General features: G+C 43.6%; 1 protein-coding gene and 1 long non-coding RNA gene across 5 annotated transcripts in view; one reads left to right on the forward strand and one right to left on the reverse strand.

Annotated features, from left to right (window-relative positions):
* The window catches only part of THSD4 (thrombospondin type 1 domain containing 4), a 578,933-nt gene that overhangs the window by 180,476 nt on the left and 372,883 nt on the right, over positions 1 to 25,574 (reverse strand). Inside the window, exon 1 of one of the 4 annotated variants that reach the window (XM_045449232.1) lies at positions 20,464 to 20,675. The exons of the other annotated variants lie outside the window; for them this stretch is intronic. Within the exon in view, the coding sequence (XP_045305188.1) occupies positions 20,464 to 20,535 (72 nt within the window). The 5' untranslated portion in view covers positions 20,536 to 20,675. Of the gene's footprint in view, positions 1 to 20,463; positions 20,676 to 25,574 lie in introns of those variants that run through there. 4 annotated transcript variants of the gene reach the window in all.
* On the forward strand, positions 13,007 to 20,341 carry LOC123582768. The gene is made up of 3 exons (XR_006704540.1): positions 13,007 to 18,338; positions 18,528 to 18,945; positions 20,177 to 20,341. It is a non-coding gene; the product is annotated as an uncharacterized LOC123582768 (long non-coding RNA).

The raw sequence follows: 25,574 nt of genomic DNA on the forward strand, positions 1-25,574 counted from the left end.
TGCTGTCTCTGTCTCTCTCAAAAATAAATAAATAAACTTAAAAGTTAAAAAAATTTTTTAAAAACTTATTGCAGTGTTGACTGTATTTCCTATACTGTACTCTTTATCCCCACAACTTATTTATTTTACAACTGAAAGTTTGTGCTTAATCCCCTTAACCTTTTTGGCCTGAGTATTATTGTTTGTCTGAATGAATAGTGGCGTTCAAGGACTTTCTGAATTCAAGGGCTAATATCTGTCAGCCTCTTTGTATATATTCTTTGCAAATACATCCTTCAATATCCCATCCCAAATGAATCACCTTTCTTTTTTAAACCTATGAGTCACATATTTGATTGTGTTTCCTTCTTTGCTTTGGCTGCTTTGAAGACTAGGGTGAAATTTCTGACCTCCCCTCAGTAGGACTTAATGGCAGGGATTTTAGATGCCAGTCTTATCCCTCTTATTTCTCCCATCCCAAGTTTTCCCTTTGCTCCATTTTCTTCCCTTACTTGTTATCTTGTTTGTGTACTACATCCACTAAACATTTAAAGGTTATTTTACATTCTCTTTTAGAATGAAGGAGTCATAAATAAATAACTTTGAGAGATGCTCAGTTAACACTACTGATTATTGTAACACACAAGAGCCTAGAATTCCTTCCTTTCACCCTTCCTTTCCTTCCTTCCTTCCTTCCTTCCCTCCCTCCCTCCTCCTTCTTTCCTTTCTTCCTTCCTTCCTTCCCTTCCTTCCCTCCTCCCTTCCTTCCTCCCTCCCTCCCTTCCTTCCTTCCTTCCTTCCTTCCTTCCTTCCTTCCCTCCTTCCCTCCCTCCTTCCTTTGTTTTCACTGTGACATCTGGCTTAACATTTTCCTTGAAACAGGAAACCAAATGGCAAAGAAATACTTAGTGTGGGTCTCACTCACAACCATGAATATCAGAGGACAGAATCTTCATTTCTTCAGGGCTTCTGACCAGCAAAGAAAACAACCAAAATCTTAGATTTCTGAGTGGCAGGCCACACTTTACCTTGGATGCTTCTAGCAAAACGTCTATTTTTAGAGAACAAGACATTTGGGGGAAATGTCATGATTAAAGAATATTCAGATGAAAGGAAATGTTTTTTTATTTTCTCCCTATTTAAAGTACATGCTCATCAAAGAAAAGTTGTTATGTACTGTATGGACAAGCAGTAAAAATATTAATCAATAGAAATGCATAGGAGGAAATATTTTAAATATTAGCCTAAAAAAGAGGTACAAATAATAGCTATTAAAAGTTCTGGAAGCTGCTTCTGCTGTATTTGCCTTCATTTATTTTTCTATTTTCCATGGTATGAATAGGGTCCCATATCCTGACTCAGCAATGGCCTTTGGGGACCTCTCATCACATCACCCATGTGATTCAGGAATCCAATTTTTTAGCATTGTGGGCAGGATGAACATCCTCTTTCTGTGGCCACTTTGAAGACACATGTAGTTTCCTTTGCTTGCAGTTCTCTGGTGACTCACGACAAACCTGACACAGGGGCAAGAATTCTGTGGTCTCCCATGCAGTCGGGACCTTCATGTGGAGACCATGAAGCTCTGATAAAAAATCTCATTGAGGTAAAACAGCCTGGCAGGTGCTTAGGACTAGTCCCAGGTTTGTCTTTTTTAACTGGGTAGCCTGTTTTTGTATTTATTTGTACCCAACTTATACCAGTACAGGGATTCAAAGAGGGGGAGCTTTTTTTTTTTAATGTTTCTTTTTGAGAGACAGAGAGAGACAGCATGAGCGGGAGAGGGCGGAGAGAGAGAGACAGGGAGACCCAGAATCAGAGGCAGGCTCCAGGCTCTGAGCTGTCAGCACAGAGCCCGACACGGGGCTCGAACCCACGAGCCGTGAGATCATGACCTGAGCTGAAGTCGGACGCTCAACTGACTGAGCCACCCAGGCGTCCCAGGAAGGGGAGCTCTTAAAGGCATGCACAAATAGGATAAGAATAAATATACCAAAAAAAGCTGAGGCAGAAGGAAAATAGATAAGAGAAGGGAAATAAAAAGGTAAGGTTGGTACAAAGATTGCATTCCTGTAAGGTCTTGTCCAATAGCTGGAGGGAGGTTATAAATTGGTCTGAGCTTCCAAATTGCCAAGACTGAGAAGCAAGCAGGATGGGCCATCAAAATCAGTGTGTGTAATTCCAACACACACACACACACACACACACACACACACACACACACACGTGTGCCCTGTGTCCCGGCTTTCCTGGTTCTGACTGCTGACGGAGAATCTTCTTGGGGACTGTTGCTGAGTCTGCCTGTGCCCTTCTTCATTCTTTCTACACTCGGTTTGCTGCTCTGAAGGTGCTGTGCGGTGATGCCCACTTGCTTTGTTCTCACTGGGAATGATCTGGAATGATCTGCAAGAGCTGCTGAAGCAGCCCTCAGCTAATGATGAAAAGGAGGGCCAATGAGCCAGCTTCCTTGATCCTCTGTTGGATAATTCTGAGTTATGTGCTACCCTGACTCCCAGGGGTCCCTCCCAGGATGGAATCCCAGGTGCACACAGTAGTCACTGGTGCCATAACACAACTGTCCTGGGTGCCTCCTCTCCCCACTACTGGGGATTCCTGAGGCCATCTGCCAAACAAATCATTTGCACTCAGGGTGCATTTGCTTGGCTCAGGGTCTGTACCTAGGGGAACCAAACCAAGATGGGGACGTGATGGGATCTAGTGAGATGAAGCAGACTCAATGACAATTGTCACGTGCTGCCTCTTATAAGGACCTCTAATATAGCTAAGGGCAGTCCTGCACACTCAATGCCACGGCCACCCACTTACTACTCTGGGGGAGGTCCACTTGATAGAACCCACTTTTGGCACTGCTGTGTGAGCCTGAGGCACTATTTGCCCACAGATTTCTAATCCCTCACAAGACAGGGGTGGTCCATTGATCCCCTCTGGTTCTCAGATTCCTTGACATAAAATATGCCACACCTACATACGCTTAAGTTTCTTTTCTTTTTTTTTTTAATTTTTTTTTTAACGTTTATTTATTTTTGAGACAGAGAGAGACAGAGCGTGAACGGGGGAGGGTCAGAGAGAGGGAGGCACAGAATCTGAAACAGGCTCCAGGCTCTGAGCTGTCAGCACAGAGCCCGACGCGGGGCTCGAACTCACGGACCGTGAGATCATGACCTGAGCCGAAGTCGGCCGCCTAACCGGCTGAGCCACCCAGGCGCCCCCATACGCTTAAGTTTTTAGGGAGAAAACAAATCACAGTGCTCCCTGCTGAAGTGGAATTTTTCAGAGAATTCCAGCCTGTTTTGTTCAAGCCCTCAGGCTTGGAAGGCGGAGGGGTCTTGGAGGAGAGAAGAGTCAGTGTCTGGAGCAGCCATCACATCCCTCCACGTCATGACCAAAGAGGTGGGAAGGGCATGGGGACAGAGGGAGCAAGGACGAAGGGGGGCCTTCTAGGAAAGAGGACAATTTATAAACCAAAAGAGGAAACAGTGAGGCCTTCTGGAGGCATAGCGAGTCTATTATAACCAACAAGCTTTGGCTGCAGGGTAGGAAGGAATTATGTGGCAAAATGGTCTGAGAGATCAGGTCTGTATTACAGAAACTCAGGGCAGGATGGTCTCAGCCAGTGTGGCTGGGGAACAAAGAGAAATCCCCGTTGCAGCCTTTACAAGTTATGTTCAGCATGTTGCTGACCTGTCTAGCCCAGCTGTCTCATCCAAAAATGGGAAAATAATTCCTACCACAGAGGGCTCTGCTGGGATTAAATTGAGAGTCTCTAACACCCGAACACAAAGTACATGCTCAGTAAGTACTGCTGTGGCAATCTGTTGACCGATCCTGAATTAAAGAAATACACGGACATCTCTGATGACAATCCTCTCAACATTTAGAAAGTGGGCATCATTACTCAGAGCTATTTCAAAACCAGTGTGTGTGTTTTTATTTGACTAAATCCCATAAAGAGAAAACACACACAACATTCAAACCATGCACTGTTATAGAATGACAATGCCTGAAGGGTCCTTAAACTCACTATTGAATTTCAGCAAAGAAAATTCTAACAGAAAACTAAATGAAACGGTTTCCCTGTGACTTTTAAGTACTAGCTGTGGCTTTATCGAGCTATTCCTCTCCCTGGACCTCAGATTTCCCATAACCAACATCGAGGGGCACTGGGCCAGATGCACTTGAGTAGCCTATTCATGTCTTTGGTCTGTTTTAATTCTAGGACCCCCTGGGAAAGCACAGAACGGAGTTCTTTGTGTGGCCACAGAGTTACTTCCGTCTGTCATCATGACGCTTGTGTCCTGAGCACCTCAGAGGCCGGCTTAGAGCATCTAAACCTTAATGACTCCTTTGCTTTTCTTCCCTTGTCAATAAATTACAGGGTAATGTTTTTCTTCTTGTTACCATTCTCTATAATTTATGCCCTGTGGTCTCAGAGGTTCCTTTAAGGCCCAGGAAAATCTGCCTATTCTGTCCTCAAATTCAACGTTGGTTTGCAATTAAAGTTACAGTAGAGTCCCTGGAGCAGACACCAGAGACAGACGGTCTCTCCCGTCACTTCCAACGAATCCTTCAGGGCTCAGCTCCAGCTCTCTGTTCTTGTGAAGTTCTGGCCTGTTAATGTCTCTTCCTTCTCTAAGTCATTTCAACTGATGGGCTTTCTGTACTCCATGTAATTAGCGCCTTATTATATACTTTGCTAGGTTCTAATTGTCTGCATCCTATAATTGAGCAGTGGGATGCATGGGGGTAGATTATTTTCACTGGCGTGTGCGAGCAACCTAGTCTCGTATGGGCTTTGGAATCAGACAGAAGGGGTCCAAGTCCTGGGTCTGCTCTTAGGACTGTGTGATCTGGGCCATATGATGTGGGCACATCTGTGATGTACATATAATGGACATCTGTCATTTTTACCTGCCGACTAGACGTGCAAGTCAGACCACACCTCCGGGGACTGGCGCATGGCTTCAGTACACATTTGTCACATAGGATGAAGAGTTTAGGCACCAACAGGATACATTTAAAGGAGACGGGAGCATTAACTAGGAAGAAGGAACGCTGGATAGCAAGGATACTCTTTTTGAGGCTGGACAAAGCCATCTCTATCTAGGTTACTGACAGATACACTATAAAACATGGAAATCAGAGGCCATGTAAGTACTTATGTTAACCCAATAAAAATGCGTGGACTTAAAAAAAAATGTACTGTCTTTCTACTTCAGTGTGCTTTCTTTCTCAGGAATGAAAGCCAAAATAATTAAGCGTTATTTGGCTTAACCATTATGGTGTGTATCCGGCTTTAAGCCTTGGCTTAGAATTCTGTTAATCATCAAAATGCTTCATGATTAGAAGGCTCCCTTCATCCAACAATCCCAAGTGCTTACTCATAGTTCTTAGATGTTTTCAGTGGCATTTGGGATTTCAATTCCCTTTGAATGGGTTTTCCAGAGCTTTTAGAAAATATGGTTCCAAAGGAGCCGCCTCCAGGGTACTCGCTGGGTCTTCACTACCTGAGGCTCCGGGGGAAGATTCCTGGAGTGGTTTTGCTAGTGGGGCCCCCGGCAAGACTCTGCTGCACCTCCTGTCTCTGAAGGGTGCCCTCATCAGTCACAGCTTTTCTACTCCAGTCTGACATGAAGGCTCAATGAATGTGTGCCACACACGTGTACCTGGTGTTCAGTGCTGTGCTCCACAGGACCAAGCAGGATGCAGGAATGGTTTCCCAGCCTCGGCTTACTGGGAGACCAGATGTTCATGGGGGAAACTCGGAAGAGAGCAACTGAGATCAAGCCAGATCCGAGGCTTAATGTTACAGAATGTGCCAAAGCAGGTGGGGCGCTGGGACCAGATAGTGTGCAAGGGCATCCTGGAAGAGGTGGGATTGAAATGGGGTCGGGGGAGGTGTGATGAAATGGACACAGCACCACATCCAGTCACTGCTTCACTGCTACAATTCCAGGGGCGAGAATGCTAGAACGTGAGGTCAGGATCTTCGTCTGATTGGCTCGCTCACTGATCCATGCCAGCCACTTAGAACGCTGGTTTTTTATTTTATATTTATTTTTTTATTTTATATTTACATATATATATATGTAATATATATATAATAATAAATATAATATATTTATATGGCAGGCTCTCTGTAAATAGAGTGTCGATGAATGCAGTAGACGCCTGGGATCCTCCCCTTTCCCCTAACTCCCCACCAACCTTCCAACAGACTCAGATGGTTGAGGTACAAATCCAACCATCCCTATGGGGTCAGCATACTTGGGGAACAAACTGTATACAGCTGAGGTCTCTTACAAATAGCTTTGAACACATTTAACATGTCTGGTTTAACTGCTGAAAGCCACAACTGCTCTTTCAAGTTACCCCCAAACTTTCACTCGCCCAGGCTCTCAGATGCTACAACTAGGCCCATCATGCTTATGTTGCTTCTAGACCATTTGCCCTCCAGCTCTGGGTTGAGCAACTGTGGTCTTGAGCCAGCCGCATAACCTCTAAAAGATTCGTTTTCCTCCTATGTGAAATTAGTGGGTTGGACTACATTATCTCTAAGGTTCCTTCCCAAATAATGATTCAAGAGACTGGAATTTGGTATTTAACACCACTTTCTGGCTCTCGGGAAAAAAGCGTGTTTTTTTGTGGGTTTTTTTTTTTTTTGAGCTCCAGATCCACCCTTCTGCTGAGAAAACCACAGGGACCTCCTAGCCCTCCTTCACCAGCTGGGAAGGTGTGGCCAACTTGTTCCGGCCTTAGGTATTCTGCGTTTGCTCTCTCTCCTTTTGCCACCGCCCATCCCCATCTTCCCATTTTAAAGCATCCTAGATCTTTTCTTCTCCTTTCTCTTCCACTCAGAGCCCCTGACTCCTTAAGATTTGGTTAAAGCATTGGGGCCACGTTTTGGAACCCTGACTCTAAACCTCCTGCTACTCTGTCTGTTTTCACGCTCTCCCCAGCTCCATATTCGATCCCTCTCATTCCCCCTTTCACTTTATATTCTGCTTGCCTGTGAGGACTACCTCCTCGTGGCTTTCCGCAATTCCTCTGGCCTGACCGAAGAACCCTCCTCCACTAGGCTTTAGAGATCAGATGTTTTTACAAGGACGGCTGCCGGGCACTGAGCATCCCCTGTGCCCAGAATGCCTTCTGGAAATTACCTCCTCAATCTTCGCTAAAACTGTATGATGTTCACATAGTCCTCACCATTTTATTTTTTTTTTTAATTTATTTTTTTTTCAACGTTTATTTATTATTTTTGGGACAGAGAGAGACAGAGCATGAACGGGGGAGGGGCAGAGAGAGAGGGAGACCCAGAATCGGAAACAGGCTCCAGGCTCTGAGCCATCAGCCCAGAGCCCGACGCGGGGCTCGAACTCACGGACCGCGAGATCGTGACCTGGCTGAAGTCGGACGCTTAACCGACTGCGCCACCCAGGCGCCCCAGTCCTCACCATTTTAAAGATGACACAATGATGCTTAGGGAAGTAAGTCCCTCAGCCTGCCCACGTGAGAATAGGCAGGACTGGAGATTCAAGCTCAGGCTTGTGTGCCTCAAAGCCCGGGGGGTCTTCTCACACTCTGCCAAAGACGTGAACCCCGTTCAGGCAGGGGTTTGCGATACGCACTTATCTTTTCATGGTCACTCTTAGATCCAGAGAATTTTAAAGTTGAAACATATTTAATAAATCATTTAGTGTTAGTGACTCCTAATAGAACCTAAGAAATATAAGAACATACCCACACAGAAGGAAGGAATGAAACAATTACATGGAAGAATGCACACAGATTATAGACATCTATAATAAAAATGTAAGTATATCTTTACAAGCTTCCATGGCACATTTATAAAAATTGATATACTGGCTACAAAGAAAGCCTTTTTCTGCGGCTGAAACTGTAGTGTGCACAATATATCCTCAAGCTGCATTATTTTCCGCTACACGCACTTGATGTTCTAGCCAAAAAAACAAAAAAACAAAACCACCAGTATTTACCATGACCTAAATGTGCCCTTATCTTTCCCAACTGAAACACCTTTCTGTATTCATACTGTTTCTGAGACTTGAGATGACTTCATCCGCTATCTTTCTAGGGAACTCCTAAACATTTTTCAATCCTGTCTTAAATATGGCTGTTCCTAATCCTCACGATAGGGCATGATACGTTTATTAGAAGAATTTGTACCTCAGCTTTAACATACTTGTTGGTACCCACCTTTAGAGGACAGATTTGAGGGGGGGGGGGTCTCGCCTCCTTATGAATACCACAGCACTTAGCACAAACCTTATACACAAAACAGCACTCAGTATACAGTTGCCGAATTTAATTCTGAGTTACTTACTTTGCCTTGGTGCAAAGTGGAAATAAAAAAATAACAATTGTAGATAGGCAGATTTGAGTACATTCTAATATAAAGCACTTGGTCTCTTACATCAGTTACTCATTCTGTCCCTTAAATACGCCTGGGTTGAAATTTTAGCATTCTTTCTGTCAGTTCATATGAACTTTCTAAGCTAAAGTAAATAAATTTATGAATATGCTGAATCAGGAAATATGGGTTTTTTTTTAAAGTAAAAAAATGTTTTTAAAGGAGAAATGCCTAATTGAGTATGCATGCCAACAACACAGTACAAGAAAAGAGGGAAGAAAAAAAGACACCCACTATAGCATTAGTTTTGAGTCTAAATAGATTTTTCCATTTATTTTGTGACTTTCTATTAAGGCAATAATTTCTAGCAAGCAAATTTTCTCAAAAAGCATCAAATAAAATTTTGTTTGAGCCTCTCATCATATGCCAGCCACAATTAATCACTTTTCTCTAATGTAGCTGAGCTGCTTAATAACATTAGCTACACAAGAGGAAAGGAAAGTTAAAGGAAGGTGCTAAGGTCACCCTTTGCATTGGTACAAATCTTTACAGTTCTACAAAGCACTCGCATTGACATGATCTTATTAATATTCCTTATATGCCATCGAGATAAGTATTATTGCCATCCCTATTTTACAGATGAGGATATAGAAGTCTAGAAAGATTATTTTCCCAATAGACATATGTTGGGAGAAAAAAGGAAGAAAAGAAGAAAAGATAAAAATGTATCTCACAAAGGGTAAAGATGACAGGCTGAGCAGAGGCATTTGTTTTTCTCTTTCCTTTCCAAAATGCCATTCAAATGGCAGAAAAGATTCATGTGTTGTAACAGCAACTATAAAACAAGAAAGCATACAATCAGCAGGTTAATTTTTTGAGGAATTTTTGGATATTAGAAAGTTTATGCTGGCAAGAGACCACAGCAGAAGAAATCACCAAAACACACTACTGCAGAGTTAGAAGAATTCTAAACTCAGAAACCACAGGTACAATGAGCAGGAGGAGGTGCTATCAAGTCAGAATGGTCATTAATGTCAAGGACAGGACTGCCTACAGAACAGTAAGGTGGGTCCCACCCCATCTCCTCCAGAGGCCAAGAGAGCAGCTGGTGGGAGATTCAACATGTGTGTCTCAACTACTAACAGATGAAGCAGGCAAATGTCAGGTAAAGATACAACAGACTTGAACAACTCCATCCACAACCTTGATTCAACAGATAAAAGTCCCTGTACCCAGTTATCCGGAATGAACATTTTTCTGTTCTGCTCACTTGGAATGTTGACAAAGACTGTCCATATACTAGGCAACAGCATAAGTTGGGACAAATTTCTAAAAGTCAATCTCACAGATACCATATTCTCTAATTGTGATGTGACCAGATTAGAAATGAACTTGGGCCATACATCTGAAAATATAACTAAATAAAGCATGGGCCAGAGAAAATATCATAATGACAATGTTTAAAACTACTTAAAGCCAAATAATAATAAGACAGGCTACTCTTGAATATTGATTTTTAAAAAGTCCTCTAAACAAAACAGTCACATGTAGAATTCATTTAATAAAAATAGAAATATATTGGGGTGTCTGGGTGGCTCAGTTGGTTAAGAGTCTGACTTTTTATTTTGGCTCAGGTCATGATCTCACGGTTCATGAGTTCAAGCCCCACATCAAGCTCTGCATGGGCAGCATGGAGCCTATTTGGGATTCTCTGTCTCTCCTTCTCTCTCTGCCCCTCCCCCGCTTGCATGCTCTCTCTCTCTTAAAAACAAATAAATAAACATTTAAAAAAATAGAAATATATCATAACCAAGTTGGATCCATGTCTGGAATGCAAGGATGGTTTAACGTTATATAATCTGTGAAATTTATCATACTGACAGAGTATAGAAGGAAAGCCGTATGTTCCTCTCAACAGAGAGAGACCATGCATTATGTAAAACTCAATACCTGGGGGTGCCTGGGTGGCTCAGTTGGTTGAGTGTCCGACTTTGGCTCAGGTCATGATCTCACGGTTTGTGGGTTCGAGCCCCACATCAGGCTCTGTGCTGACAGCTCAGAACCTGGAGCCTGCTTTAGATTCTGTGTCTCCCTCTCTCTGCCCTTCCCCCTCTCATGGTCTGTCTCTCAAAAATAAATGTTAAAAAAAACTCAATACCTAATTATGATTAAGAAATAAATCTCTTGGCAGACCATGAATAGAAAAGGATTTGTCAACATGATAAAGTACACATCCAAACACTTGCAGCTAACTTTATTTTTTTTAGCTAGCTTCATTTTTAATGGCAAAGTATTAAAAGAATTCCCTTTAAATCAATAACAAAATAGCATTGCCTCTATTAAACATTTTACTGGAGGTCCCCACCAGAGAAATAAGAAATTTAAAAAAAAAGACCATAGGTGGGGTGCCTGGGTGGCTCAGTTGGTTAAGTATCTGACTTCGGGGCAGGTCATGATCCCACCATTCCTGGGTTTGAGCCCTGTGTCAGGCTCTATGCTGACAGCTCAGAGCCTAGAGCCTGCTTCAGATTCTGTGTCTCCCTCTCCCTCTGCCCCTCCCCTGCTCACACTCTGTCTCTCTTTGAAAAAAAAAAAAAAAGCATTAAAAAAAAAAGGCATTGGGTGTCTGTGTGGTTCAGTGGGTTTAGCTTCTGACTCTTGATCTTGGCTCAGGTCATGATTTCATGGTTTGTGAGTTTGAGCGCTGCATCAGGCTCTGTGCTGACAGCATGGAGCCTGTTTGAGATTCTCTTTCTCTCTCTGTTTCTCTCTCTGCCCTTTCCCTGCTCACATGTACTCTCTCTCTCTCAAAATAAATAAATATTAAAACAAAATTTAAAAATTAAAAAAGGTATAAGAATTGGAAAAAAGAAAAACTCAAAATGGTCATTATTCACAGATGATATATAATTATGTGCTTAGAAATTATAAAAGTTCCCATAGGCAACTGATTTATATTAATAAATGAGTTTAGCAAGTTGCTTGGGTATAATATCAATTGCGATTCTAAGCATTAGCAAAACAAAAAATTAATTTAAAAATATAAACAAAACTTACAATACCAAATGATAACAAGATAGCTAGGAATACATCTAAAATTAAAGATGTACAAGACCTTTATGTAGAAAATTGTAAAATTTTATTGAAAAACTTTAAAGAAAATCTAAACTAATGTAAAGCTTATAGTATGCCCATGGATAGAATGGCTCAACATTGGAATGTTAGTGATTTCAAATTGACTTATAGATTCAATACATTTCTGATAAAAATTTCTAAAGGATTTTTCAAGGGACATTGGTAAGTTCAAATTTCACAAAGAAGAGCAAACGTCTAAAAATAGCTAACACACTCCCAAAGAGTAAGTAGAGAGATTTCAATAAAGGGCTCTACAACAATTGATTACCAGTGTGAGGAAGAAATAAAATTACCCCCAATATTCACATTATTCACACATTATACCTATGGAAAAAATTCAGTTCTAAGTGTATCAAAGACATAAAGGCAAAACTTTAATAATTTTATAAAAGAATATAGAATAATATCCTTATAACCTTGGAACCAATAATTTCTTATGTAAGACACAGAAAGTGTTAATATATGATAACTGTTAAATTCAAGCATGCTAAAACTGAGGACTTCTGTTTATCAATAGATAGTACGACATTTTAAATTCAAGGCACAAACTAGAAAACATTACATGGAATAATAAGCAAAGGATGCATAATCAAAATATATAAAGAACTAAATCAGTAGTGAAAAAGAGAAGAACGACATTAAAATCAGGAAACAGACATGAACAGGCAACTCATAGGAGAAGAAACATGAATAGTTTGTATCCATGTAAATATCACACTGCAGCAATAGTTGTTCATCAGAGAAATGTCAACCAACATACACTAATAACATGTTATATCTAATGTACCAACAAAAATTAATCTGTCTGATGATGCCAAATATTGACAAGGAGGTAGATAACTGAGAACACTTAAACAGGGCTAGCAGAAGTGAAACCTGATACAACCACGTTATAAATCAATTTGATATTATCTTGTGGAATTAAACACATGCTCTCTGACCTACTAATTCAACTCCAAGGTATACATCCTAAAGGAATCCTTGCACATATATGTGAACAGATGTTTTTTCTTTTTCAATACATGAAATTTATTGTCAATTGGTTTCCATACAACAGCCAGTGCTCATCCCAAAAGGTGCCCTCCTCAATACCCATCACCCACCCTCCCCTCCCTCCCACCCCCCATCAACCCTCAGTTTGTTGTGAACAGATGTTTTGAATTGCTCATAGCAGCATCATTGATAACAGAAAACAAACCAACCAAGAAAGAACCCAAATATCTATCAACAGAAGAAAAGATAGTTTATCATAGAGAATACTACGTAGCAGTGAAAATGAATGAACTATAATCCTTGTGTTGAATAAAGGAAAACAAGATACTATGTTTATATAACTCAAAACCAAAATCAAACAATATATTCATTAGAGATACATATGTGTATGATATAATTACATGTATATAAATATTGCATATATATTATAAAATTAAATATATATATGTACACAATATATATACAATATATATATTAAAGGCAAGAAAATGACAACCATATTTTCTCTGAGAGAAAAGAAGAGAATGGACTGGGGCACTAGCATTGAGAATGTTTTATTTCCTTAGTTGGGTGGTAGGCTCAGAGGTATTTGTTTTATTATTTTGCTTCATAACTCACTTGTATGTTACATGTAGTTTCCTATATACATTAAATATTACACTTTTTTTAGAAATAAAAAGGAAACTAAACTAGGTACTCAAAGACCACCTCTCCCCACAAGGGCTGGCCTTATGATGGAGTTCAACAAACCTTCAAGAAGATGATGATTCTTCTGCTTTTCAAACTGTTTCAAAGCATGCTAAAAGACAAGACACTTTTGAATTTCACAAAACTAGCAAAATCCTTGTCTAGCACAATAAAAGAGAGCCATGAACAAGAGCACTCATTGAAAAAAAAAGCCCAAAAATTCAAAATAAAATATTCACAAATCAAATCCACTAGTGAATTTAATGAATAAATCACCACGATTAAGATAGATAGTTCCAAGAATGTAAAGAGAATCCAACATTAAGAAATGTATTAATATAGTTCACTTTTTAAGTAGATTAAAGGAGAATACCACATCAGCACCTCATGAAGGTAAACAACGCTTAACCAAACTCAACAACATTCCTGATAAAAACGTAGAAGGGAAGCTGTCACTGGATAAAACTGATCCACCTACAACATCTGGCAGGCCTCACACTTAGTGATGAAATATTAGCTTTCCCATTTAAGTGTGAAAGACGAGAATGTTCACTTTCATTGCTCTGATTTAACACTGTATACTGGAAGGCCTAGCAATTGAATGAAGACAAGAAGTAGAGATAAGAGGTACCAGGTATCAGAAAAGCAGCAGCAGAATTGCCATTATTTGCAAGTTGTAGGCACATTCACACATACATATGTAGGCATATACGAACACACACAGAGACACATAATACACACCCTTATGCTTATAAATGTGTAGGAATGGGTCCGGAAGAACAAATGCCAAACTGTTAACAATGGTTTCATCTGGGGAGGAAGGAAGGATTGGGAAGGGAGTGAGGGTAAAGAGGAACCTTTAACTTATGCTTCGCATTTCTTGAATTTGTTTTTATAACAATAGCTTTCCTAATTTAAAAGAAAATTCAAAATGTTGAAAGTCATACGGCTGGACGTGGTAGACCCAAGGCTCAAACTCAGGTGTTTCATTGCCAAGTTAGTTCCACACGGTTGGTTTTTCATTTTAGATATCAGAAAGCTGGAGAAAGGTTGAGCCACTGAGAACTGTGCACAAAGAATCAGTAATTATGGGCATTACACTGATACTTCATTTCTATTTGCCACAAATAACCCTCCAGGGACTAATAATAATGGCTAGCTTTTTATAAAGGCTATCACTGCTTACAAAGCAACTCTACAGGGCTGCCTGGGTGGCTCAGTAGGTTGAGTGTCTGATGCTGAGTCTCAGCTCAGTTCACGATCTCACACTTTGTAAGATTGAGCCCTGCGCTGGGCTCTGCGCTGACAGCATGGAGGCTGCTTGGGATTGTCTCCCTCTCTCTTCCTCTGACCCTCTGTCTCACTCACATGCTCTCTCTCTCTAAAATTGAAACAAACAAAGCAACTCTACATTCATTATTTAAATTATTTTAATCCTTAAAAAGTAATTTCAATAATCCATGAACATGAAAATGTCCCACAGTGTAATCTAAATGACATGTCGTTAAAGATAAGATTCTTATTAAGACTGTAGATACGTGGGGGTGCCTGGGTGGCTGGTTAAATGTCTGACCCTTGATTTCCACTCAGGTCATGATCTCATGGTCATGAGATCAAGTCCTGTGTAGGGCTCTGCACTGGGTGCAGATCCTGCTTACGATTCTTTCTCTCCTTTTCTCTCTGCCCCTTTCTCGCTCCTGCTCTCTCTCTCTCTCTCTCTCTCAAAACAAAAACAAAAACAAAAAAACAACAAAGACTGCAGATATGTCATTTCTGGAACTTTCAAAAGCACACAGGAAACTCCAACCCTAGGGATCCAGGTAACTGATAAACCTTCTCCCACCACATTCCCTCACAGTGTATGCTTCTGTAATCTGAACAAAGCTTTGTTTCCAGAATATGTCATGCTCTTTCTTATTTCTGGGGCTCTGTAGATGCTTTCCTTCTTCCTGGAATGTCCTCCCTCCCTCTTTTTCCACTTAAAATGCCTACTCATGGGGCGCCTGGGTGGCTCAGTCGGTTGAGCATCTGACTTTGGCTCAGGTCATGATCTTGTGTCCGTGGGTTCAAGCCCTGCATCTGGCCCTGTGCTGACAGGTCAGAGCCTGGATCCTGCTTCGGATTCTGTGTCTCCCAGTCTCTCTGCCTGTCCCCAGCTCACACTCTGTCTCTCTCTATCTCTCAAAAAAAAAAAAAAAAAAAAAAATGGCTACTCATCTGTGCAGAAAAGAGTTAACATAGCAGACCTGAGTGCTCTCCTTTAAAAAGATCTGCTTATGAGGTTGGTCACTGACTGATGTTTGGAAATGGATTTGGGGAGGGTTCCCACCACTCCCAGAGCTGGTAAAAGTGGCTAACTGTGCATATACTGTACTAATAATAAGGGTTTATGCTGAACACCGTATCTAGCAATCTGGACTGTTGGTACATGGCAGGCAAAGGGTGCTTATGTGGCCAGTCCCCCCAAAACCCCTAAGTGCTGGGTCTCTAATAAGCATACCTAATTGACAGTATTTCACATGTATTGTCACAACTCACTGTGAGGGGAATCAAGTGTGTCCTGTGCGACTCCACTGGGATAGGACCCTTGGAATGTTGCCTGGTTTCCTCTAGACTTTACCCATGGAGTTTGCTCTTTATCCCCGCCCTAGAGTGGATCATAGCTGTAAGTGCAACCACACGCTGAGTCGCTGAATCGCCGTTAATCACTGAACTTGGGGATTGTCTTGAAGGCCCCCTAATACACAGCCCTCCAAGCCTCAGTACAAACACGACATTGCAGAGTTTCTCTTCCCTTTGTTAGGCAGGTTGCATTGCTTCTTTACCCCTTTGCCTCTGCTCTTGCAATTAAACAGAATTTCATATTGCATGATCATTAACTGTTTGCACTCTGGGCCCTTTTAAAAGTGTAAGCTCATCAAAGACCTTATCTTTTCCTTCTTTCCTCGGCATCCAGGGGGCACATCCTGGCAGCACCTGGAGAGTAACTGTAGTGACAGCCAATCAGTGCTGTTGACTATGTGCCCAACACTGTAACTAGGAGCTCTGCACATTCTATCACATTTAGCCCTTCCAACCACCCCTTAAAGGAGCTACTATTATAATTCTCATTGTAAAAATAAAAAAAAAAAAAAACAACACAGAGGTTCTAAGTTAAATGAATGAATGAACCACCCAAAGAATATATCATTCTAGCCCTTAAGGAATCACTTTGCCACATGGCATTCTAGTGCTATGGCTATTAATTCACATGCACTGTGTGCTATGAGCTTCGCCGGTGGTGTTATCTATTACATCATGTGTTATATGCAGTACGAAGTATTTTTTTTTATTATAGCGTATATTTTGTTATTATTGTTTACTGGCTAAGACAGGTCTGTCATACACAGTTCAAAAGGTACACAGGTGTACAGGGCAGTGGAAGTCTCTCACCTGCCTCCACCCCCAGCCACCCCCTTTTCTCTCCTTTGCTGTATATCCTTCCAGAGGGGGGATGAACAAGTATGTTAACGCCTTTTACACAAAGAGTAGCATCTCATACATGTTGCTCTGCAACTTGCTCCTCTTACCTGACAAGAAAGACATCCTGGTGGTCATTTCCTATCAGTACATATAGAACTGCATCATTCTCGGGGCGCCTGGGTGGCTCAGTCGGTTAAGCGTCCGACTTCGGCTCAGGTCATGATCTCGCAGTTCGTGAGTTCAAGCCCCGCGTCAGGCTCTGTGCTGATGGCTCAGAGCCTGGACCCTGCTTCAGATTCTGTGTCTCCCTCTCTCTGACCCTCCCCCGTTCATGCTTTGTCTCTCTCTGTCTCAAAAATAAATAAACGTTAAAAAAAAAATTAAAAAAAAAAAAGAACTGCATCGTTCTCTTTGATCACCTGCCTTGTGTCTCTTATTGAGGGACATTTAGGTTTTTGCAACAGACGGATAATGAAAAGTGGTTCAGAGAGCATTCTGCACACTTAGAGTGGATTTACATAGTGACGTATTAGAAATGGAAAAGCTGGGTCAAAGGGCTATTTATCGTTTATTTTTAATGTAAAAAATCGACTTTAGAGTTTTAATTTAAATTATGGTTCGTTAACATGCAGTGTAACCATAAGTGTGCAATACGGTGGTTCAACACTTACATACACCACAACAGAAATTATTCATAAAGCATAACATTTGCTTTTTTGAAAGGTATAATTCAGTGTTTTTTTTTTAGTACAGCCACAAGATTGGGCACCCCTCCCCACTATTTAATTCCAAAATATTTTCATTGCTACAAAGAGAAACCCTGTCCCCATTGTATTTAATTTTAATTTTTAATTTTGATAGGTTTTGCCAAATTGCTTCATCAAAATTTAAAAAAAAAAACAAAAAACATTTTTGGCCCACTTCTAGAACTGTGTCAGTTTCTAAGTTGCCTTTCCTTCCCCCTCCTCACATACAACAGTATCTCACTGGTCTTATCTGAGGAGGTTAAGTCCAAATTCAGGAAAGACAAGGCACACTCCCACCCCCACACACCATTCTGCTGCGTCCTGCAAAGAAACTGGATCCCGGCATGTTTCGCACACGGACAAAAGCCCCAAAAGTCCAGCTTGACTTCATGGCCCTTTACATTCCTTAGGGAATGCGTGCAATCTCTACCAGTGAACGGGGCCACTCTCCTAATTCTGACAAGACCAACAGCATTCTAGTGACCTCAATGTTTTTACAAGGTCCTAAGAACCTAAATGCTCCTGCCACCGGAAAATCAAGGAAGGAACAGGCCTTCCCTGTGTTTGTTCTCAAACCCATGCACCAACCGCAGACCAGGTTGTTTGTCCTTGGCTCACAGTTACCGGTGCCGACAGTGTCAGCGACAGGACCCCAGATAAGGCTTGCTTGGCATAAGGCCCCCTCCTCCCACCACCTGCCAGCCCCTGCTTATCTGGGAAACCGACCCTGAGCTGCTACCCAGAGTCCGCTGCTTGGCCTCCAGCCCCACGCTGAGCCACACCAGCTAAACAACACTGGGAGCACAATGCTTTCTTCCCCCTTTTTTCCTTTTCCTCATGCGTTTTTATGAACATCCACAGGGAAGATAATTAAAACCTGCAAGGAAACCAGCTGGCAGCGAAAAAGAAAATCTTGGTGACTTGGGGACGACGCCACATGTTTATGGGTGAGTTTTGTAAGCAACAGGCTTATAAAAAAAGGAGGCTCTTATAAATAAATGCCACATTCTTCAAAGCTCTGTATAAACTACATTCTTTTTAGGGAGGGAGGGGGAGGTACTGGCATATTCATGTTCCTGCCTCGTCATTTCAATTCCAACGAGGGGAAAGGAATCCTAATTGTACCATTTCCTTAGGAGCACAGCAGTCATGTCGCCGAGGCTCTGCACCGGTGTGTGCACGGGTGTAGGTGCACACACACTCAGAAGAGGGACAACAGGGGAAGAGGAAGAGGCACATGAGGGTCTTTATTTAGCAAAGCGGAACAGAACAAAGGAGCGGGAGAGTGGCACCGCGTCACCTCTGATTGGGTTTTCTGGCTACTAAGCGCATAGACCTTAACTCGAAAGACAGAACTTCTGCCTTCCTCTCCCGAGTGCTGAGTGTTGTCTGAACGGCATCAAGATTTGGGGGAGCCAGTGTAATCCCCTTTCATTTTTCATCTGCCTTGCTGACTGCAAAGAGAAACAGGGCCGCTCGCCTCCCCGCGTGTGACACCGGGCTTGAGGCACGCACATTCCAGAGTGGCCTTCCCCAGGAGCCAGCTGTGTGCAGGTAACTGAAACCTGCCCTTAGCCTTGCTGTTAATAAGAGTAATTGGTCCGCCACTGAGGGGCTGCTGGAGCGCTGCGATTCGCTCTGCATGGGGGGGCTCCCCATACCATATGCGCATGCAGTGGTGATAGAAATATTTTCCATATGAGCTCTCCTCACACATGCTGAAGTGCTCCAGGCTGAGTTAGGCCGGCCCATTTGTCATTTACTCCACACAGTAAAAAACCAACAGGGAAGTCGCAAACTCCAGCCACAACTAGAGGGCAATGGTCTGCTCTCAGCTTTCCAGCATCACAAACCCATTCAGTCCCTCCAGCTCCCATTCAAGACCCCGACCCCCGCACAGGCCCAGAAAATATCTGCAGAGCAGAGGACACGGGTAACTAATAGACTAAAAGCCTGAAACAAATGACCCGTTGCTGCACACCTCTGAGCCACATGTCTGTTTTGAACCGACCAGCGAGCCTGCTGCTGATAGAGCCACGGCTCTACCCGAAGCCTGGCTTTGGGAGCATTCTTGCTTCCACTGCAGAGAAGGGAAAGTAATCACATGAAGCTTTCAGAGCCCGCTCTGTCCTGACAATGCCAACAAAAGGCAAAGCTGTGATGTGGCCCCTGGCCTTTTTAGGAGATGGACTTTTCACTTGGCTTTTCAAAGAGGAAGATGAGTTCGGGAAAGAGGCTGTCTTTTCATTCATTACTCGGGCACTGATCGGTCTTGGAGACCTTTCGTCAGAGGAAAGAGCAAAAGGAGTGGACGAGCACATTCGTTGCAGGCTTATTTGCAGGTGAGGGTAGATACACCTAAGTGCTTCCCTCTCCAGGCTACACGGTCCCCTTCCAGTCTCTTTGCCCGCATCAAGACCTGGCTCCCAGAGCATCTATGATGTTCAAAGATGTATTCAGCACACATAGGAGCTAAGCCCAGAGAATAAATCATCCTGCTGGGCCTTAAACACGCTTTCCTGCCGTAGTAGATCTGGGCATAGTCCTAGCCCTGTCATGTATCGCTATTCCTCTTCAAACCTATGACATAAAGTTAAACACAGATTTTTTTTCAAGCACATCCAGGCAGAAAGGGAGGAAAATGTGATGCAAAAGCAGTCAAGAAAAGCAATTCCTCTAGCATGCGTATCCTTTCTGCAACACTGGAGGAAAATTCTCAAAAGGTAACAGTCCCTATCGGAATCTGACACGCACATTTTTTTTTTTTTTTTTCCTACAACGGCAGGAGGAGAAACGTGCACGCTGCAGGCATCTGTCACCAAGGCCATGCCAACTCCCCAGTGGGGCAACTGTACAGACAACCTCAGAATGAGATTTTAGAAATGATGGGATTCTCCAAGAAGAAAAGAAGTCTTTCTGGAAGAAAAGGCAGAGCAAGCCTAAAAAAGCAATATAAAGCATTCCTCTTTGCACCCCATAAAAACCCAGCCCCTCTTCCCTCTTGGTAGATAGAAAAGGAAATACCGTGCTGACAAAAATACAACTTCTGACAAGATATTTTATTTGGCTTACCTCTCCCCCAGGTCTTGCTAACACTGCTGTTTGAACGTGGAGCAGTGTTAATATCAGGTAGCTGACAAACATTATTACCCAAAGTTAGAACCACCCTAGAGGAGAACTCCGTCTGCCAAGTGCTAACAGCTAGCAGATGCACTTGTGTCTCGGGATTCCAGCCCTGGAGTTCCGCTAGGCACTGCGCTGGTTCCCTCCGCTCTCCCTCACTGTACTACCCGGAGCTCCGAGCTCAGCCTCTGCTCTGAAGAAAACTGGTAAGCTGATCTCTTCATGTAATAACTTCTCCCGGCTGGGGGAGGGGACAGGAGCCAGCTGGGAGCTGGGGGGCTGCCTTTAACAGAAAGCAGAAAGGGGAGGGACAGAAATGATCAATGTGGAGTTCTGCATCTGGTCTCATTCATGAAAAGGGCCCCAAGGTAAGCACTCCGCACGCAGGGGGAAGACCCCTGCTTCATCAGGCGGCAGGGAGCTCTACAGCCGTGAGCTGGGAGACCTGAAGCCTTCCCGGTCCGGGGTCCGCTGCCCGCTGCCGACCGACAAGCTGTCTGCCTGGGTACACTGTCAACCCATTCTGGGCCTCGGTTGGTTTTCCTCCCGGTATGATCAAGGGTTGGGTAGATGACCTCGGAATTCCCTTTTGGTTCTGATTTGAAGGCTGCAGGAATCCAGGCAGTCCAAGGCTGGCTGTGTTATCGAGGGCAGCCTCGAAGGGGAAACACGTCATAAGGGTGCTGTGTGTTCGTGCACTGACCATAGGGGCACGAACGGATGGGAACTGAAGAAGCCACTCTGTCCCCCTCTTGCGATCTCCCTGGGGCACTGTGCCCAACCAAGAGCTTGAGGAATTCTTACAGACTGTGTAAAAATAAATGGTAAGGTGGGAATAATGAAGCCCAGGTGCTAGACGGCACTGGCAGAGAGCACGGAAAAGCGTGATGGTTTTCGAGAAATACCTCTGGGTAGCAAGCATCAGCTTGACCGTCAACGTGGGGCTTGGGGACAGAGGGAGCATGGGAACAGTCTGGGCAGTGGGTCTTGCAAAAGCCTACGGTCTCCTTGCGACGCACCCGAAGTGGCCTGTTATTATGAACTAACGGCTCATTGTTTAAAATAGGTTGAGAACCCACCAAGTATTAGATTCTGCTTAGCATGGTCACAAGAGCGCATTCTGATGTGGTGGAACAGCCTGGGCCCTGGAACCAGGGACATGTCAGTTCAAACCCCAGGTCTACCACTAACTCCCTGGGGGGTCTGTGGGAGGGTATTTGAGTCCAGTGAGCCCCAGCCGCCCCACCTGTGAAATGGGGAAAGGCCACCTGATGGTTTTGATGACTATCCATGAGATCAACTAGGCCCCAAACTTGGCACAGCTCCTGATGCACAGTAAGGGCTGAAGACATCAGCTTTCTCTTTGATCTGAAATAAATATCGACATTCAGTCCCAGAAAGGAAATTAACTCAGGTTGTGGACATTTTCTTGCATTCATTAGGAAACTTCAAACCAACTGTAGTTTGTAATCACCTCGGAACGTTTATTATCTATCACTAGTCACGTGACAAATTACTAGTGGGGAGTGTTTTGGGGGGTTGGGTGAAGGGACTTAGAATCCCTTTTTCCAAGGCTAGAAGAAACAGAGAGTACGTTGGAGATAGTATCTCCAGTTAGACAAAGGAAGGATGGAGTTTCTTCTCTTCTCCCTCCTCCTCTTCTTCCTCCTTCTCATTCATTATTATTATTATTGTTCAGCCTCGGGTGTGTTTTTTTGCTGCTGACCGAAGGGGCGCTGTCGTCTGCTCAACAACCTCATCAGAAATGCAGGCGTCGTCCAAGGAAGCCAAAGCTCTTGAAAGACCAGGGGGTCTTGTCCAGTCCAGGGTTTGGGAAACTTTCTGTAATGCGTTCGATAGTAAATATTTTTGGCTTTGCAAACCATGTGATTTCTGTGGCAGCTATTCAACCCTGCGGTCCCAGAACACAAGCAGCCATATACAAAATATACACTAAAGGGCGGGGCTGTGTTCCAGAAACACTTTACTGAAACAGGCAGGAGGCCAGATTTGGCTGTAGTTTGCCAGCCCCTGGTACAGACAACTTCCCAATCGTCCTTCAACCCACTGTAATCTGGCTTTTGACCTCTGCTCCACTACAAGGGCTCTGGAATTGTCTCCAATGGCCCCTGTGTCATAAAATGCAGAGGCTAATTTCATAGGGCTTATCTTATTTGACGTCTCTGCAGCGTGAACCATGTCCTCGATTTTTGAATATGATGGTAAAATATACACAACATAAAATTTTACCATTTTAACCATTTTTTAGAGTACAATTCAGTGGCATTAAAGTACGCTCCCATGGGGCTCCTGGGTGGCTCAGTCGGTTGGGTGTCCGACTTCGGCTCAGGTCATGATCTCACGGTTTGTGGGTTCAAGCCCCGCATCGGGCTCTGTGCTGACAGCTCAGAGCCTGGACCCTGCTTTGGATTCTGTGTCTCCCTCTCGCTCTGCTCCTCCCCTGCTGACGCTCTGTCTCTCTCAAAAATAAACATTAAAAAAAATTCTTTTTAAAGTACGCTCACAATGTTGTGCAACCATCACCACCACCCATTTCCAGAACTGTTTCATCATCTCAGGCAGAGGCAATAACTCCCCAATTCTCCTTCCCCCAACCCCTCGTAATCCCCCCCACCTCTCTCTCTCTTTTAAAGTGTATGTATTTATTTTGAGACAGAGACAGCGCTAGTGGGGTAGAGGCAGAGAGAGAGAGGGAGACAGAGAATCCAAGCTGACAGTGCGGAGCCCGATGTGGGGCTCGAACCCACAAAACTGTGAGACCGTGACCTGAGCCAAAACCAAGAGTCGGATGCCTACCCGACTGAGCCACCCAGGTGCCCCACCCCTGGCAGTCTCTATTCGACCTTCTTATCTCTCTGAATTTGCCTACTCTAGGTTCCTCATCAAACTGCAATCATACAATATTTGTGCTCTTGTGTCTGCCTTATTCCCCTTTGCGTAACCTTTTCAAGGTTCATCATGCTGTCGCGTGTATCAGTACTTCGTTTATTTTAGGCTGAATAATATTCCATTATATGCATATGCCACATTTTGTTTATCCGTTCCTTTGTTGGCAGGTGGGTGGCTTGTTTCCACCTTTTGGCTCCTGTGAAGAACGCTGCTCTGAACATGAGTGGACAAGTATCTGTTTGAGTCCCTGCCCTCAGTTCTTTGGGGCACATACCAAGGAGGAGAAGTGCTGTATCATACGGTAATTTCACGTCTGACTTTTTCAGGAAGACCAAACTGTTTCCCACAGTGGCTGCATCATGTTCTATTCCCCGCAGCAATGCATGACGGTTCCAATTTCTCCGCATCCTTTCCAATGCTCATTATTTTCCACTGTTCTAATAGCTATCGTAAGGGGTATGAAATACATGCCCTCCTTTCTGAACCACCCTCTTCCCTTAGCTCCCAGACCACCACTCTCGTTTTCCTTTGCCTCCAATTAGCCAACATTCCTCTAACACCAAGAGTCCCAGCTCTATTCTGGGAACTTTACATATAGTGTGCCACATGCTCCTGACAACAGCCTTATTAGATTAAATAGCTTGCTCCATGTCACAGAATGGGTGGGTGGGCAGAGCCGGTCTTCTGGGCTTCTAGGACCTAGCCGTGAGTGCCTACGCTATGCTGTCACCACCTCTCTGGACACGCTCCAGTCCCCTTGCCCCATCCTGGGCCTACCCCCTCAATGGTTGTGTTCATGCCCTCTCTTCTCTATCCCCTCTCCTTGGGTCATGTCATTCTTTCACTGGCCTCAACCACTCTTTACGTGCCAGTGACTCTCCACATCAGTCTACGGCCAGCTCTTCCTCCTGACCCGCCAGCCCATAGATCCCGTTGCCCAGTGGATACTTGGATCCCTCAAATGCACTCCAAACCCAGCAGTACTAAAACCAAACTACTGGTTCCCTGCCTCCAGGGAACCTGTTCTTCCTGTTTTCTCCATTGATGACGTCAGTGGATGACATCATTACCCATCTAACTCCCAGAAAACTGGGTGTCATCTTGAGCCCGCTGCTCCCTCACTTGCTTATCTAAACCATCACCTGGTCTGACTGAGTTTTCTCCGATAGATCTCTCCAGCTTGCCCATGGCCTCGGACTCCTGCTGTCGCTGTTCCCATCTGGGCCTCCATCATCTCTTCCTGACTTTTTGTAGCACAACCTGGCAAGGTCTCACGCTGGTCTTTCCCCTTCCAGCCTGCTTTTCCACCGCAACCATTGGGGTTCATCTTCCCAATGAATCTAATCATGTCACTCCTCTAATTCTTTTTTTTTCCCTTTTTATTTTGAAATAATTTTGTATTTGGGGCGCCTGGGTGGCGCAGTCGGTTAAGCGTCCGACTTCAGCCAGGTCACGATCTCGCGGTCCGTGAGTTCGAGCCCCGCGTCGGGCTCTGGGCTGATGGCTTGGAGCCTGGAGCCTGTTTCTGATTCTGTGTCTCCCTCTCTCTCTGCCCCTCCCCCGTTCATGCTCTGTCTCTCTCTGTCCCAAAAATAAATAAACGTTGAAATAATTTTGTATTTATGGGGCAGTGGCAAGACAGCACAGAGTGTCATGGTATATCTTCACCCAGCTCCTTCTGATGTTAACATCTTAAGCAGCTATGGTACATTCATGCAAACCAGAACATTAACATTGGTCTGGTACTAACTAAAATAAGGACTTCATGTTAATTTTTTCTCAGTTTCCTCTGAAAGTCCCTTTTCTGTTCCAGGACCCAATCCAGGATCCCACACTGCATTTAGTCAGCGTGTCTCCTCTGTTCAGTGACAGTTTTCTCACCCTTTGTTTTCAAAGAGTGTTTTCAAAGACACTTTCAAAGAGTCCTGGTCAGGCATTTTGCGGAATGTCCCTCAATCTGGTTTTACCTGACGTTTTCTCACGATGAGACTGAAGTTACGGGTTTGGGGGAAGAATGCTGCAGAGGTAAAGTACCCTTCCCACCACGTCGTCAGGGGTAAACTATATGACCATGACATTATGGTGATGTTATTAACCTTCATTACTTGGTGAAGGTGGTGTCTTCCAGATTTGCTCATTGTGAAGTTATT

Source organism: Leopardus geoffroyi, chromosome B3, assembly GCF_018350155.1.
Source record: "Leopardus geoffroyi isolate Oge1 chromosome B3, O.geoffroyi_Oge1_pat1.0, whole genome shotgun sequence".
Classification (NCBI taxonomy): Eukaryota; Metazoa; Chordata; class Mammalia; order Carnivora; family Felidae; genus Leopardus; species Leopardus geoffroyi.